At 43.2% G+C, this 17,191-nt stretch overlaps 2 protein-coding genes across 2 annotated transcripts; one reads left to right on the top strand and one right to left on the bottom strand.

Annotated features, from left to right (window-relative positions):
- The first annotated feature begins 6,708 nt into the window (after nucleotides 1-6,708).
- LOC124686749 (ethylene-responsive transcription factor WIN1-like) lies at nucleotides 6,709-7,451 on the top strand. Its single transcript, XM_047220649.1, has 2 exons — nucleotides 6,709-6,791; nucleotides 6,896-7,451. Exons 1-2 carry the CDS (start codon nucleotides 6,709-6,711, stop codon nucleotides 7,449-7,451), a joined length of 639 nt encoding a protein of 212 aa, XP_047076605.1.
- A 3,639-nt stretch (nucleotides 7,452-11,090) lies between these two features.
- LOC124686748 (DEAD-box ATP-dependent RNA helicase 41-like) lies at nucleotides 11,091-13,800 on the bottom strand. The gene is made up of 3 exons (XM_047220647.1): nucleotides 13,688-13,800; nucleotides 13,473-13,573; nucleotides 11,091-12,981 (listed from the first exon to the last, which is right to left on the bottom strand). Exons 2-3 carry the CDS (start codon nucleotides 13,540-13,542, stop codon nucleotides 11,450-11,452), a joined length of 1,602 nt encoding a protein of 533 aa, XP_047076603.1. The 5' UTR covers nucleotides 13,543-13,573; nucleotides 13,688-13,800; the 3' UTR covers nucleotides 11,091-11,449.
- Between the last annotated feature and the right edge of the window lie 3,391 nt (nucleotides 13,801-17,191).

The raw sequence follows: 17,191 nt of genomic DNA, 5'->3' as shown, positions 1-17,191 counted from the left end.
TACTTTTTAGATTAAAAATCATGTGCAACTCTTTTATGATATATTAACCCTGATTTCATTCTGGATTAACCCTCACCTGTGGCTGTGGGGGCTAGCTAGGCACAGTTTTAGACCATCTCAACCTGAATGTTCAGAGCAGGTACGTATTACAGTCCTCGAGCAAGACAGCCATTGGCTAGCGCTTACACATAACCTAACAGACTCTTGAACCTCGATCTCGATCTCGTCACGACCGTTCCATCGAATTGATTGGGAGAATTGAAGGTAGCTAGCTAGCATGCCTGCGTACGCACGGCCGGTCACTCTAGCTACGCGTGTACATGCAATTTAAGAACCTGTCGTGATCAGGTGCATGGTCGTTTTCCGCCATGGGACAGTCGGCATTCGCTGACGATGACCTCGTACCACGCAGACTGCTTGCGATCGGCATCATCGATCGATGGAATCGAGAAAACGGCCGATCGCGCGCGGCACACAAGCTCATCAATCCTTGCATTGGATGCTAGCTCGCTCTCTCACACACAGTCTCACTTCCGGCCAGTCTCTCTCTCTACATACGATCGGATGACAGTGACGGCGACAACTTAACTGATCGAGCTTAGCGCGCGTAATGGCTGATCGACATATACCAAGTTGATCTTAATTGGTGGACATAGCTAGGTCGCTACAGTCTACGCGTACGTCCTGGCTAGCTACGTACACAGCGGTCGGTACGTGAGGGATGAATTAATTGATCGAGGTTTTCGGTCGCCTCGTCTCTAATCTGGACTGAGATCTTACGCACGCACGCACGTTCAGCTGGAGCTGTCGTACGTGCATAAACCATGGGTGCTACGTACCACCATCGTTTTCATTTTTGTCTAATCTGGAGGAAGCTTCGTCGATGACTCCGATGTGCTATAGTTCTGTCGATCATTGCTGGGGGGAAACACGGCAGACGGCTTTCGTCTTCGACGGCGGTGAGGCCGGCCGCGAGACTGCGAGAGGCGGCGCAAGTAGGCTGGTTCCGGCCGGGCTGCCTGCAATGCGGACGACGGTCGACGGAGGACTGTCAAGTTTGTGTGTAGCTGACCCATAGCGGGCTGGGCTGTTTGCCTCTTTAAGCTGCGGGTGTTACGATGTCGATGGGTGTATCGTCATTGACGACCCACCGTGAAGAACAGACAAGGATATGTCCTTTAGCGGGAAACATTATGAGAATGTCCCGTCATATTTTGTTACTCCCTCCATTCACTAATGTCAGACTTTTTTTTCGATAATTCAAAGTGGACTAGATACGTAACAAAACAAAGGAACTTACATACAAAAAAATATGTCTACATACATATATTTACGAAAGAAGTAAGGCCTTTAGCAAACTGAGGGGTACATGAAGACAGAAAAGTGAATAATAGACTTTGTGCATACATATGTTTTCATAAAATGCTTTACCATTCGATACAGAGGATGGAGCTTTGATCTCCTTCTTGAAAGCAAAAAAACCAATGCATCAAGTTTGGAGAGGGGACAAGGTAGAGCACGAGGGTTTCTTTAGAAATGGGAGGAGGAGGTAAATTGGAGAAAGTACGCTTTAACTTGGAAGCGACTAGTCTCGTTGAGTCGGTGGTGTGGGGATCTCTGCAACTCTGAGAGCGCATAGTTTCCCCTGTTAGTGATTGAGAGCCTACGGGCAAAGTTTGGCGAATTTCTTCTATGAAAACTATACACCTTCAAAAGAAAAGGATGTTTCAAGTTCAAGTCATCCTCAAATATTTATTTTTTAAAACAAAGGCAAAAGCTTTGCCTATTTTATTGATTTTTTTTTTGAATAGGAAAGGTCCCGAAGGACTGAGAGCTGCATTAAGTTAACACGGTTACAGACCAATTTACAGAAAGGACCTCAGGGAAACAGGAAATAACATACCAGCCCTTAGATTTTGCGTACAGGACCCTAAAGGAAAAGATAAAAAAGCGATCAGGTCCCTGGTCGTCGCCGGCGAACAGGCTTCGCCAACGACTGCCTTCCACGCCACCGGGGAACGAGCCACTTGGGGCGTAGACGGCCGGAACTGTCGACGATGAAGCTGTGCTGCAGGGGAAGGCGATGGCGCCAGCATGAGTCCCCCGTTGATGAGCATCCCAGGAAGAGCACCACCTCGACGGTGGTGCAGATGAAGCAGGCGCAGCCCCCACGAACTGCCGCCAGCACAGATGAGCAGCAGAACCATCGCTGCCCTCGCCCTCGCCGCCACGGCCGAGAGGAACAGCTTTGGCGCAGCATCTCCGCACCAGCAGCAGCCAGGATAAGGCCTCCAAGATGCAGACGCGTTGGCGACGACGCGGCTGAGCTCCTCCTCGCCTCCACGGCTGGCCAAGAACTCCTCGACGTCGTTGAACGGCGGCACACACATGCTCCCCCCCTCGCCTCCAAGGCCGGCCAGGGGAAAACACCGCCCACCACCGCCGCGTTGCAGCAGAAGGAACACCGCCACTCTTTTATTAAATGGAGCGTCGATCTTCTTCTCCGTTCTCCCCTCCGACCATCGGAGAAGAAGAGGAAGGAAGAGAGATCCTACATCGGCAGAGATCCAGGCGGCTAGATCTCCTCCACCGCTCGCACTAGTGAGCATCAAGCCCCCTACCGGCATAAAGCCACTAATCCTAGCTACTCTATGTACTCCGGCGCCTCCCCTCCACCCATCTCGACCGGCGGCGCCGGCGAGATCGGCTTTGGTTCGGCCCGGCCCTTTCGAGGAGGCTCTCAGCTACTGTAGAGGGGAGAGAGAACGAAAAGGGGGGAAATAGTGGGGCCTATTTTATTGATTAAGAATACGTTTGTTCTTAAGGTTACAATTTACAAATTAGCCTAAAAGGCTATGATACAAAAGCATACTCTCGCACCATAATAGCATTCAAAAGCTTTGCCCCTGCAGCCACCACATTTCACGTGATGGCTGCAAGGACGATGGAGGGCATCGAAACGAAGTTCTTGAAGACCCTTTCGCCTCGGGCCCCCACCCCCGCAAGCGAGCACCACCACTCCTTGACCGATGCAAAATTAATCCAATGAGAGGTGTCCATATGAATTAGGCCGAGCCATTCCTTGATGCTCTTCCAAACTCAGATAGAATACCGACATTTGAACATGTGTGCCGCGGTCTCTTGCTCACACTTGCTCATTGTCGAAGTAAAGATTTTTTTTTTTGAACTTATGGAAGTAAAGATAAAGCTAGTGTGAGTTGACGACTGCTTGCTTTGCGCAAATATGATCCATGCAAGAGAAAGAGAAAGCTACCGTACGTTGGGATCAATAACAATAAGAGAGTGCTTAATTAAGGCCAGCTTTATTGCCTTGTCTCCCAGACTTGTCCTTTTCGGCAGATTTATTGTTAGAAGAAAAAAAACATCATAGATCATATATGTACCAATGCACAACTAACCCTTATCCTACTTACCCATATAATTTCCTTCACCGAACAGCACTTTTATGGTCAGATCTCAGAGTCTATCTAACCCGCAAAAAAAACCGCAGGTAGAAGAAAAGAAAAGGTAAGGATTGAATGTCATGACATGTTGAGCCCAACAGTAATTGACAACCGGAGATTCTGTCACAGAAGTCGTTTAGTTGTAACACAAGAAAAATACATGATTTAACGAAGCATCGGATGTTTGCCATAGTTGTCAAACTAATAAAAGTAATTTTGACTTTGAAATTTCAAGCAAAGTAGCACATAGTAAGAAATTTATGGTATTTAACCCTACAAATGAAACAAGCCTATGTAGGAAAATCCACACGGAATTGAATCCTCCAAAAGTTCTTAAGAAATTTCCTTGCGTAAAAGAAGCCCAAACATGCATCTGACAACTGGCTAGCCTCTAAGTACATCCAGGTTGGATAAGCAACGAGATTAATGCCAAGTGTAAGACAGGAAAGTATCCAACTACTTAACAGGGTCTGATGATGAAGACTATTGGCATCTTAAATCATGTTTTAAAATAGCAATTAGCGTTGCAAATCACTATCCAGAAATCTCTTTTTTTTTGTGGGGACACTATCCAAATCTCTTGCACCACATGTCACTGGCGTAGCTTCGATTGTTACCTTTTGTATGAATGTTTTCAATAACATAATAAACTTTGATAAGAAATAATGTGTCAAATTTGCTGGTACCATTTTTATGTACAATATACAAATATTTTTTACATTAGTTGTCAAATATACAAAAAAATCATGTTTTCTAAAATGTCATCTATTTTCTATTAGCACAAAATAGAGTTTATCACATAATAATGAGCAACACGGCAACACACCAGGGTCCAGGGGTGAAGCTACAGTCAGACTATCTGGGGTTCACCGTGAGGTGTTTTGGATCACCAATTCACCATGGTGCATTTTACAAGAACTACAGACTGTTTTTTCAGGCTAATTGCCAAGGAAAATCTCAATATCCTGGCGACTATGCCCCCTATTGCCTCGGTTCATGAAATTCATAACACAAAAACATGTAGGGACTGATGGTACAAAACATACTTTGATAGTACTCCAAGTTAACATACCTAACAATAGTATTCTCAATTACGGCCAATTTAAATAAGTTTAAAATGTTAGTAACACGAAAAATTTAAGGAGCTTTGAGCAGAACACTCGCAATCTAGAACTTCAAATAGTATATGTGAAATGTTAAGGAGTACAGTATTACACAGAGGTAGTAGTAAATTGTGAAATGGTCCTATCTCTTGATTTATGTGCTACGGCCAGTTTGAAGTGGTCTGCGTGTACTTGCCATGAGGAAAGGATGTGCAGAGACAGTGTCAGAAGAACATATCAGTGACAGAAGCTTCCTATCCAGCAAAACCTGACACAGATGTCTGTGGAGCCTGCACATACCTGTTTCTCATTAACTGAGTCGACAGGGGTAACGGGCTCCAGCAAATCTGATTCACTTCCACACACAAAAATAAATTTTTGGGCAGTTGCATGGTGAAATATATGACAAGGCTCCAATTATTGCAGACCAACTGTTGGACACTTAAATGTCGATATCACCAGACTGCCTTAGGACGTCCACAGCCTAGTACCATTTGCCGTGCATTGGCAGGGCACCTACCTCATCTCAGCAAATTTATAGACAGTAAATTTAAGAGCAGCAAGATGTTTTTGCAAATTTGAATTTCCTTGTGAAGTGCAGACCACCGAAAGGACACCAATCAAGCGCACAGAAAGGCAACCAAGCATTTTTCAGTAGAGCCTAAACCCAGCATTCGGGGTTAAAATTATGCATAGAAACAGAACTACTGCTCCAACCGTCTCTCTGTTTCAGCTTCCTGACATAGTCTACTTACTCTTCCTCCATGAAAAAAATAGTCTAGTTACTAGTGACAAAAGTGCAAACTTTAATACATTATCACGCTATCCACCAAGCAATAAGCCACAACAGTCAACAATATGTCAGAAGATATAACTTCTGAATTTTTCAATAGCAAAGAGCGTCAACCAAACATGAGCGGGCACCATCGTGATCACCAGGCTGTGGATGGAGCTAACCTTAGACAAGCTTAAATGCCAACCAACTCCAAGGAATGGATCCCAGAGCTAAAAATATCAGAGCAAAGGGGAACTTGACAGTTCTTCCAGCAAGGCTTACTCAAAATCGCTCTGTCGACTCGAGCGCAATCCGAAGTCACTTAAAAGCAACATTTCATTGCACATTTCAAGCTCTACATCCTATGGCTCGAACAGGACTGGGTGTTGAAATATGAAGAGTGGTTCCAAATGAAGCAAAAGAACTTTGAAGATGCCATCGCACATCGAGCACGATATATCACAAACACGCTATTTTCCCAGCACAAGTCTTACCATATTGACGATCTTCAATAAAAGGTCTTACCACATCTCTCTTCGTAGTTAAGTACGATGTCCATGCGTCCCATGGCACTCAAACCCATGATTGAACACCTGGACCACGGTCATTAGCTACAAATGCATAAAGACATCGAGCTCTTTTTATTGGCTCCACTTTGCTCTCGCCTGTCCTGGATGTTATCATCATTGTAATTTCCTTTTAGCTCCTCAAGGCGTCTGTTGAAGAGCTGTTTGTACTACTGACTGTTGAGTCTTTAATATAATCTCGGTATCTTATATTTCGGAAGGAGGAAAAACATGGCTAGTTGTAGGAGCTTAGGTGAATCAACTCAGCAGCCAGGGCAGCCCAGCCCAACAATAAATGGGGCTGGCCATGGGTGTAGGTGAGCGTGTTTATTACCACTGTACTAGCAGGGAAGGTGGTTATGCTATGCATCTACTCAGTTCACCGACAGTGCACCACTGCGGACCCCCTTCAGACTTCCGTTGCCCCTCCTCTGATTTCGCTCTTCGTCTCTATCTTCTGCTATAGTTTCTTTTTATCCCTTGGCACAGGCTTGCTATACTGGTACTAGTGACCCCAGCCAGCAGCAAGCACCCATCCTCTCCGGTGTATACCTTCCATTTCCAATCATGGCCAGTGAAAACCTAGACCAAGCGCACACTCTCTCTTTCTCTCTTATGTGTGTGTGTGGGAGTGACACTGTGCCACGTATTATTTGACTACCTACGCATCTAACCACATTTAACACGGCAGTGCAGAAGCAAGTACAGGCTGGGCAGTTTATATTCACTCGCCCCAGAGCTCTCCTCCCCCCACAACACCTTCAGAGCCTCATTCCCTCGTCTGTGACAGGCAAAGACAAATGGTGCAACCCAAGAAGAAGTTTCGTGGAGTCAGGCAGCGCCACTGGGGCTCCTGGGTCTCCGAGATCAGACACCCCCTCCTGTAAGCCCCTACTACTAGCGTTGCTTCGGTTCCTTCTAAGTTTCTGTTAAGGTCAGTGGTTTTGATCTGTCTACAGGAGTCTAAATGCATGACATATTTTGCAGTAAGAGGAGGGTGTGGCTTGGTACCTTTGAAACGGCGGAGGAGGCCGCACGGGCCTATGATGAGGCCGCCATCTTGATGAGCGGGCGGAATGCCAAGACTAACTTCCCCGTGCAGAGGAGTGGCACTGGTGATCCTGCCCCAGCTGCAGTCCGCGATGTTCGTGGTGGTGGCAGCAGCAGTGGGAGCTCCTCCTCGACGAGCAACCTATCCCAGATTCTCAGTGCCAAGCTTCGCAAGTGCTGCAAGGCGCCATCTCCGTCCCTGACTTGCCTTCGCCTCGACACCGAGAAGTCCCACATTGGTGTCTGGCAGAAGCGCGCGGGAGCCCGTGCCGACTCCAGCTGGGTCATGACCGTGGAGCTCAACAAAAGGGCGGCGCCATCCAGCGATGCAGTGGTGGTACAGTCCACCGTATCAGCAGCCACAGCATCTTCACCGGTGAGTACAATGGATGACGAGGAGAGGCTCACACTGCAGATGATCGAGGAGCTGCTGAGCAGGAGCGGTCCAGCTTCACCTTCACATGGAGAGGATGAAGGCAGCTTCGTGGTCTGAAAAAGCATGGGCGAAACAGCATAGCGAGGTCGCCGTCTGAGATCAGGATCCCGTAGGCTGGTTGGTACACAAGCAGTTCAGGTTGATTCAGTAAGATAGATATGTCTATTACTCACAAAAAATTATAAGTTTGCGATTGTGTGCAGCTATATATATGTACTTACGTTGTTATTATAACTCAGTCACAGTCAAGATGCTTTATTACACATCAATGTCAGTTATATAGTTTCTCATAAAGATAATAAATAGATTGTGGTTCTTTGTTACCTCATCCTTTCCTTCAACTTCAGACTCCAACGTGGGCTATGTAGAGAAATCTAAAAAATGTGATGAAGGTGATATTTGTGAGGAAGACCTCAGCTTTATACAACATAATCATTTCTATGGACCATGGACTCTAGAGTTTTATGTGTACAAGAAGAAAGCACCAAATACTTTTGTGTATTCATGCCAAGTCTGTATGCATTTATTGTGAGGAAATACACTTATAGGGAACATAGGACAAATCAGCAAGAATACAAGCACAAATACAATTCAGTGAGAAGAATTAGCTGCAAATCCATCGGATGACTACAACTTGGCATTGTGTCTCAGCTAACACACAATTCCATCATTTCCTTTCGAAATGGTAGAACATTCAATTCCGCACCACCAAACAGAGATATGAGAAGGACATATTTTCAGAAAGCTCCCCTCTGCCACTAATGCTGTCAGCATCATGAAATCATTACATTTTCAGCAATAGAGATGCATGAGTATGTGTTTTCTATATTTAAAACTAAATCCTAAGAAATTCACTGGAAAATCCCCCAAGCAAAGAAATCTTAAGGGCTTGAGTGATCAAACCAATGATGGACCATAGAAAAACTATTTGAGGACAGGTGTACAAAAGACCTTGAGAGTCGTATTTCGCCTCATTCAATAATGAAATGCGATGCATAATTAAGTAACATTAATCATATTAGGCTAGCTAGGATGAGCCCACGCTATAATGACCAACAAATCCTTTGCCTTTAGACTAGGAACAACTGATAGAGCCTTGGAGCATTCAACTAATAACCAGACAACAGAAGCAAATCACTAGACAGCTCCACCTCACGTCAATTATGCATTAAAGAGATGGCCATCATATAAGGTGAGTTTGTGAAAATAGTTTACATACCAGTGATGACCAATGTCATGGTGAATTGGTGATAGTAAGACCAATGGGCAACTGTCTCAAACTTAGCAAATACTGAACTGGAAGAAACTTAGTGGTGAGGGTTTGTTAGCTCAGATGCTAACTCAAAACTGGCAAGTCACAAGAGGTAGTATATGTATTTCAGTGTAAAAAGAAAAGATCAATCAGGAACGACGAGCAAGGTCCCCACGTTCCTTTTTTTTCTGTCCAAACTTCAGAACATGGAGAAATGACAAAAAAAGATCAGCTTCATGGTTGAGTTTAAAGGATGGTGCAAAAGCAGGCAATCAATGCTGAAGGGCCCAATCAGTGAGTTGGTCAGTCATCATAAGCAACTGGATCAGGAAAGAAGAAAATAATAACATAGATGGAAGAAAGTTGCCAACTATAGTCTCTGCTGAGTCACTAGGTCATGAAATAAATGGCATTTCACTGCTTTTCTTACGATAGTTAAGTTGCTTCCTTTTTAGTCATTATCCATACCTATATGGAAGTGTTTGGATGGAGACTGACTGTCTTTTCGCCTACTATGTCTGTCTTACTCACACATTTTATATGAAGTTCTGTTTGATGATTTGCTTTTCATTCAGCAGGCTGTAGTAGTCTTGTCCTTAAAATCCCCGAACTCGCCCGTCATCAGTCATTAGTGCCACAGGTACCATCCTCACAGGGATCCCTCAAGCAACAAACAAAAGCTTTCTGCACCTGTTTCTTCATACTTCTGCCAACATTTGCAATGATGTACATGTAGTATCATCTCTAAATCATCCCCATACCCTTTGTGCAAGCACCATCTAGCATCACTATATACCTCTCTTCATTCTTGATGCCCAGTAACAGAATAGAAGAGCAGGATCCTAAAAACAACATTGAAGTGTGATGGTACCAGTAAGGGATTTATATGCTAAAGTTGGTCATTTTAGTCTTTTATTTACAAGGTTAATAAGTTCTATAGTGTTAAATACTAATAACTAAGGTATATAACTTATAATGGCTTCGTCGTACATCAAAGTTCAATACATAATTTACACACATCTATGTACTAAGAAATTTTAGCATGACGAAACACATAGCACCGTTTATATGAGGAAATTGTTCAGAAGAGGAGGATGTGTATGTGTTCGATAATTTCTGGTACCACATTAGCTGGTCAAGGAACTCCCATGCTGTAAAAGCGAGAATTGAATATGTCCAGCAAGAGAGCTGTGGTGGTCCTCCAATATTAACTCTACCCTTTGCTTCAATACTATTCAAACAAATCAGTGAAGTCACATCTTAATTACGATTTTAAAGCATATCGCATTAAGTCACTTACTTAGTGATAGTGATATTTTCATATGCTAGATCTACATAATATGGTTTAAATAAGATCACATGTACATGTGATTCGAGTATGTACTACGGGTTACAGTACATACAGCACCAATGGGTTCATGGTTCCACATGATAGAAATGTCAGAATAAATTGGTGAACAAGACATAAAAAATCAAACCATTTTCTAGTTAGTCCAGTAGACTCAATAAAGCATAACTTCCATTTGGATGATTATTAGCCCAAACATCATGCTTCGAAGAATAGATGTTCAAATTATAACTAATAAGTTATTGTTCAACTGGAAGAATAAATAAATAAAGAAGGTAACATGGAAGTATCACCGAGTGATCCACTTTAATGTGGATTATTAAAATCAGATAACTAGTGAAAACCAGTTGTTAACTTATTATAATAGTTAAAATGGAACCTCGTTGTAGTTGTAAAAATATGGCATGGTACATTGAATACCGCTGGCAAGACAGCAGAATATTGAAGTGCTTGTGGAAGGATGTTTATACTGCAACAATTGTAGAGAATGCTACTATAATACTTGTGATTCCACCAATTTGCTTTATATGGCTAGTTCACCGTTGTACTTGAACTATTGCACCAGTGAATTAATTTTAGTAAACGAAACAAATATAAGTTTACTAACACATGTAACAGGTATGCTGGAAGAAAATGAAAGTAAACAGAATAACAAATATTCGCAGTGAGTTCATAAGTCCATTATATCGGATGTGAAAAAAATGTCTAGAGTAGCAACATTTATTAGAACAGTTCTCGTCGAATGTTAAATTCCAGTTGAAAAAAGCATATTTGATCAGCAACAAGCTATAGACAATTTACAACTCTTTTCATAGCTTTGGAAGGAGACAGCCAGTAAAGTATCGGATCAAATCTGCCACTTTGAGTAAGTCTAAGTACCGCAGAACAGTGGTCACGTATTGTGCTTCGCTACTAACAATATGGTCCATTGATTTTTTTTGTTGATACTTGATCTATCCACGATTCATGTTCTTATAGGTTTACGGCCCGCAATACTCAGCATTCAGTGATTTCCACAATTCAATGTCCTATCCGAGCTTCCATAGTTCAGATTATCCAGGATCATAAAGAAAACAAACTAGAGCTAGCAAATCAATAACGTAAAGTTGAAAATTTAAAAATATAAATCGTACCATTGTTAAGTCGACTGCATTACTGCACTGTGCATGTTTGACTTATATTTGGACGGAAACATATGATAACTTCTTTACATTTTCAGCATGAATTGATTCCAGGCACATGCCCTGAGGAATCAACTTAGACTGGTTGACTACTCTGGCTTAGGAAGGTCCTATACATTTCAGAAGTTGCATATTCTGATATCTGGCATATCCGCAGGAAGATGGATGCGCAGATGGTTTTCCTAAAAACTTCAACTTGACTACTGAACAACAAAGCCATATAGTTGGTAGTGCATACAGAAGTGTCATATTAAGAAGATTGGCCACTTCTCTGTTAAGTCAATTTTCTCTTCCTGTTAGTGCCAAGAGAAAAATTGTTGATGAATTTTGAATTAGAGAGTTCCCGGGGAATTGGAGCTCCTGCAGTCTTCAGAACCTGAGCAAGTTCTCTGAAGAGTTTCCTATCCTCATCATTCACCAAGACAATAGCCATGCCCTCCTCACCCATTCGAGACGCTCTTCCAACTTGGTGAACATATTCATCAATGGAATTTGGCATGTCAAACAAAATCACTTGGCGTACTTTCAGGAGATCCATTCCACGTCCCAAGACCCCAGTACAAACAACGACAGATACTTCTCCTGTGAGGAACCTTCTCAATCTTTCTCTTCTCTCTTTCATTGTCTTCTCACCATGAATAGAAATAGCCTCCAACCCAGTGGCAGCAGTAATTGCTTCAGACAAGAGATCAGCACCAACTCTGGAACTCACAAACACAATGGCAGGAGGTTTAAAGTGCTGCTTGCTTCTCATTATCTCAAAAATCTTCTGCTTCTTCTGCTTAGACTCCACCCAGATGACCACTTGCTTAACTGATTTGTTTGGTCTACTTGGGTTCCCACAAGTAATATGCATCATGTTGTTAGAGAGTGAGTTCGACAGCTCCTCAATTTCTGAATGTACTGTTGCTGAAAACATCATAACCTGTGGACGTGACAGTGCCTGAAAGATCTGCATGACCTGATCTCTGAATCCCCTCTCTAGCAAGCAGTCCACTTCATCCAAAACAAATGCAGAAACATCGGTAAGGTCAACATTGTGTTTCATGAGAAGATCAATTAGTCTCCCTGGTGTGCCAACAATTAACTCGACACCATTTTCAATTCTATATATTTGCTGAGCTAACGGATCTCCACCAACAACTAGAGCAGTTTTAAAAGTTAAACCCTTTCCAAGCACCTTGGCTTGATCTTCCACCTGTATGCATAGCTCTCTAGTTGGAGCAAGGACTATAGCTAAGGGACCACGCTTGCTTGTACACTGCTGCAGCCGCCCTCGTGAACAATGTGCAATTATAGGAACTAGGAAAGAAGCTGTTTTTCCAGAACCAGTCTCTGCAGAGACAAGTAAGCTTCTATTGCTTAATGATGCAGGGATGACTTGCATCTGCACCGGAGTAGGCATAACATATCCTGCAGCTTCGAGATTGTGCACAAGCTTCTCAGGAAGACCACACGAAGAGAAACACATGATTGGATCAGGAACAGCCTCACCCTTGACACAAATGTCAAGTTTATTTCTTAGCGAAGCGATCTGGCTAGCATGCAAACTCGGCACATCAGGACAGTTATTATCTCTGACACAGAAGCTTTCGTCACCAAAAGGAACATCTACGCGCACTGGTGTTTTTGCTGGCGTCTTTGCTGTAGCGGCAATTCTAGTAAGAAGAGCAGTCTTGCATTGGACGCTGCAGACATCATCATCAGTCTGGTCACATATATACTCGCCGTATCGACCGCATATAATGCAGCGAGGCTCCCCTGGGAGAGCTTCTCTCTGCTCAAAGCACCTTTCCTTCACGCGGTCTGTGAGAGTAACAACTATCATGATTCATGAAGAAGATGTTTTGATTCCTTGACTGAACACAAGGAACAGAGAGAAGGCAACCATCTGATATTTTTACATCAGAGAGGCGCAGGACTGTAGATGATACGAAAAAAGGATGGTGTTTTGTTGCAAGATAAGGTGAAAGCAAGATTATAACATGAGAAACAAAATGTTCATCAGCTACCAAGGTAAAACACCATAAATGATGTCAGCACGAAGAAGGCGTAATTTTATTATAATAATCTTGAGCTTCTAAGTACCAACTATTGCGATATGAAGTCTACATAAAACATTTTTTCTTTGGTAAATAAATAAATTTATAACTGTGAAAAAAAACCAGCTTCCTAAATTCATTTATATATCTTTATTTGGCAGGATTTTTCCCTTCTTTTAGGATGAGAATGCGTACGAGTCCAATTATTTGGCCTTTTTGCTGATATGCATGCTGTGATAAATTCAAGGCAATTACCTTCCACTTGGACCTCGTTCCTATCACCAGATGGAGCAACCTCCGCTGAATATTTCTCCCCTTGTCCCATTAAATTGAGGAGAGAAGAAAAATAGTGCAAACTGCATAGATGAAAAGGAGAGACGAAATTAGATCCAATACAGGACAGGCGGTATCGGGGCGTAGCATAACCTCCGGGGGGAGGGAGGACCGGAGAGACGAGAGAAGGATGAAACCTGCGCCGCCGTCGTGCTCCGCTGATCCCGTCCCTTCTCTTCGCCTCCCGCGGCCGCAGCACCCAAAAGAAAGGAGCGGCGCTGCGACAGGGCGGCGAGCTTCAAGGCGCCGGAGGAGCAGCACGGATTCGAAGCTGCGGCGTGCGTGCGGCTGCCGGCTGGTCTGGTCTGCGGGGAAGCGCGGCGCGGCCGTGGTGTTGCTCCGTGCTCGGGCTAGTTGGGCCTGGCTAATTTAGATTGGGCTGTGTGCGACGGGTCCATTAGGTTTTCAAGGCTTTTGCATGTTGACCGCTCATTCCCTCTCCAACCAAACAGGCCCAGCCCACTAGTCATTGCCGGCCGTTGTGATTATCTACTCCCCTGATGCCGTGTCGCACCGTACCAAGTACAAAACGGCAGGCGCCGCCGCCCCAAGCCGTAGGCGAACGCGATCAGGTCATGAGGAGCTCTAGCTGATCATCATCCGGCGAGTCGGCGGCTACTGGCGAATTCTCATGGGGCGCAACGCTAGCTCGCACCTCCGGCCGGCCGCTCGCTGTAAGTACAAATCGCTGATTGATCGAATCCCCCAAGTGCCGCAAAACTACCATGAATCCAGAAGTTGATCTGATCAGCTTCAAGTCGTTGTATTCATCATCCAGCAGATAGCCGTATATAGGGTCTCGATTAATTCGTGCAAGTACTAGTTGCATCGATCCTGTCTTTGGTTCATTTCGAAGTCCTCTAGGGTGGCAACATCAACGAGGAAAAAAGGTCCTGGTCCTACCTCCTGTCGAAGAACTTGGTCCAATTGTCAGTGTAAGCATTTTTAAACTATACTTACAATCCTATGTTATTATGCGACTACCGAAACCCATATCATGCTTAAATACCATTCCTAGTTATTCTCATGGAAGGCTACAAACATCTGCTTACTGAATTTCTATTTTAATATTAACTGAAACCCATACCGGCCATTTCCTCTGATAGGTATCTGCTTACTGTTATTGTTTCGGCTGGCGTGAAGTTCATTTTGGATATAGGATGGACCCTCAGTTACTTGGTATTATCGTTTGCACTTTCCATGATATAACCCTTTAGATCTCTCAAGAACAAAGTCTTACGCTAGGAATTGTTTGTTTCACAGGTTTTACCTAATATTGTTGTGGCTTGATATTGAAATTACTTATATATGAATGGACGCTATTCAATCATGTGCACTATGATTTTTGCAAATTGTGGTTGCTCATGCTCATTTGTTTTTGCACCATGCACATCTCAACATCTCTCAGTTGCCCAGCTTCTTGAAGATAAATCAGTTTGTTAGTTGCAAATTTAACATGGAGGAGGGGTATACTTCACACTTGAAAGCTACTCCCTCCGGCCCAAGGATTAGGGCGTACAAAAAAATTCACATTTTTCTCAAGGCCTAAGGCGAGGGGGCGGGGGGAGGGGGTATCGATAGGATCTCGTTTTTACCGCTGGCATGTTCCTCCTCGACTCATGTGTTGTATTCACACCCACCGGCTTCTGCCTCAACTCCTGCGCGAATGTACAGCCGCCTACTCCCAGTCCTTCTTTAGATCATGGCGCCCAGGGTAGAGAGGATCTTCCCGTTCTCTCACACACTCCCTCTACCCTATTCTGACATTCTTTTCTTTGCGAAGATCTTCCCATGCCACCCGTGGCAGTTCCCATCCAAAGGGCGGTGTCGTTGATGGCGTTGGCAGTGGTTCAAGTGTTGCTGCGGTGATGGAAGAAGTAATGCGGTGGAGGTAGTTGTAAAAGATGTTGTTGCGATGCTGGAAGAAATACAAGATGTTGTTGCGGTGATGGAAGAAGTACAAGATGTTGCTGCGGTGGAGGAAGTTGTAGAAGATGTTGCTGCGGTGGATGGAGTAGGAGATGTCGTTGTGGAGATGGATGGACTAGAAGATGTCGTTGTGGAGATGGATAGAGAAGAGGTCATCATTTTGATGTTCTCACACCTGATGAGCAAGTCATGGTTGACGTTATGTTTGATGTTCACCATCTAAACATTTATCTTGATGACAATGGCTCCTACCGTTATCGTGGGGAATAGATAACAAGTTCTTTATGTAATGAATGAGAAACATTTGTGTTATGCGAAAATTATGGGTAATAATTTTTTGCATAACACAAACTCATGATTGCATTACATAAAGAACTCGTTATCTATTTCTCATGGTAATGGTAAAAGCCATTGTCATCAAGATAAATGTTTGGATGGTGAAGTTAAAACATAACGTCAACTATGACTTGCTCACCAGCTGTGAGAACATCAAAATGATGCACATCTTCTTCGTCCAAACAACGACATCTCCCCAACGATGTCTTGTACTTCTTCCATCACCGCAGCAACATCTTCTACAATTTTCTCCACCACAGCAACATCTTGTACTAATTAATTGTACATGTTCACTTTTGCTAAAGTGAACCTGATCGTGACCACACCATGCCTACCAAAATATTTACTCCTCGTTAGTTCGAACCTCGACAACGCTCAACAAGTTCATGAAAAATTGTAGAGTAAAACAATATGATCGCTGGCATCTACCAGTGCTACTTTCCCAATGGCTAGAGGAAAATGTCTCGTGGTCAATTGGGGTACATGCATTACAACGCCAGTGATTTCTACAATTGATACAGCATGTTATGAATTAGATAAGATATTAACTTTGACACTCTGTCGATGTAATCTAGTCATGTATCGATATTATTACAAGAATACTAGTGATTGAGCCATTTGGTAAATTTAAGACATCATCGATATGTGTTCATGTAAAGATAAAATTATATATATGATTAAGTAGAAAATCCATTGTACATTTACTTTACCTAATAATGCAAATGACACAATAGTATATGTTTGGCAAAAATACTAAAGTGTATAATATCAACATAGTAAATTAATCCGTCCCACCTTATTTACATATGTAATTTTTGTAAGGCACGTTTTCAAAAGCCCGCAACATGCTAAACATGGGTCAGTTGATTAGTTTGAGCAAAACCAGAGGGAGCTAACTCAAACAAATCAACTAGCATATGTTTTAAGTCCGAATAAAAAGTATGATGTAAAGAAGGTGGGATGGATTGATACTCTGCGGATATAGTACACTTTCCTTTGTTGTAAAACATATTTTATTGTGTCACTAGTACTGTATTAGCTAAAGTGAACATGTACAATTAATTTTCCAACTAACTATATATACTTTTCTCTTTACATGATAATATATGGATGAAGTTCAATTTCCCAAATGGCCCAGCCATTGGTATCTTGTATTAATATTCATAGATGATTACATTATATTGATAGGGTGTCAGGTTATTTTAGTAGTTCATATAATAGTATGTCAATTATATTGCCATGGAGCCGCCATTCTGCGGGATCTTCCTGCCTGGAGCCGCACGAAAAGTCATAACAAGGTGAAGGATATAGAAACCTCACAACCTGGCCTGAAGGGATCTGGATGTGATATTGAGGCTCTGTTTGGTTCATTGCCC

The sequence above is a fragment of the Lolium rigidum genome, chromosome 2, assembly GCF_022539505.1.
Source record: "Lolium rigidum isolate FL_2022 chromosome 2, APGP_CSIRO_Lrig_0.1, whole genome shotgun sequence".
Taxonomy (NCBI): Eukaryota; Viridiplantae; Streptophyta; class Magnoliopsida; order Poales; family Poaceae; genus Lolium; species Lolium rigidum.
The sequence above is the reverse complement of the archived record's forward strand: the minus strand, read 5'-3'. Positions and strand labels throughout refer to the sequence as shown.

What these genes read in the sequence shown, in the direction of transcription:
- LOC124686749 (XM_047220649.1), top strand. Translation starts at nt 6,709, where the DNA reads ATGGTGCAACCCAAGAAGAAGTTTCGTGGAGTCAGGCAGCGCCACTGG. An exon ending in GAGATCAGACACCCCCTCCT is followed by an intron (nt 6,792 to 6,895) that starts GTAAGCCCCTAC and finishes CATATTTTGCAG; the next exon opens with TAAGAGGAGGGTGTGGCTTG.
- LOC124686748 (XM_047220647.1), bottom strand. Translation starts at nt 13,542, where the DNA reads ATGGGACAAGGGGAGAAATATTCAGCGGAGGTTGCTCCATCTGGTGAT. An exon ending in GAACGAGGTCCAAGTGGAAG is followed by an intron (nt 12,982 to 13,472) that starts GTAATTGCCTTG and finishes TTACTCTCACAG; the next exon opens with ACCGCGTGAAGGAAAGGTGC.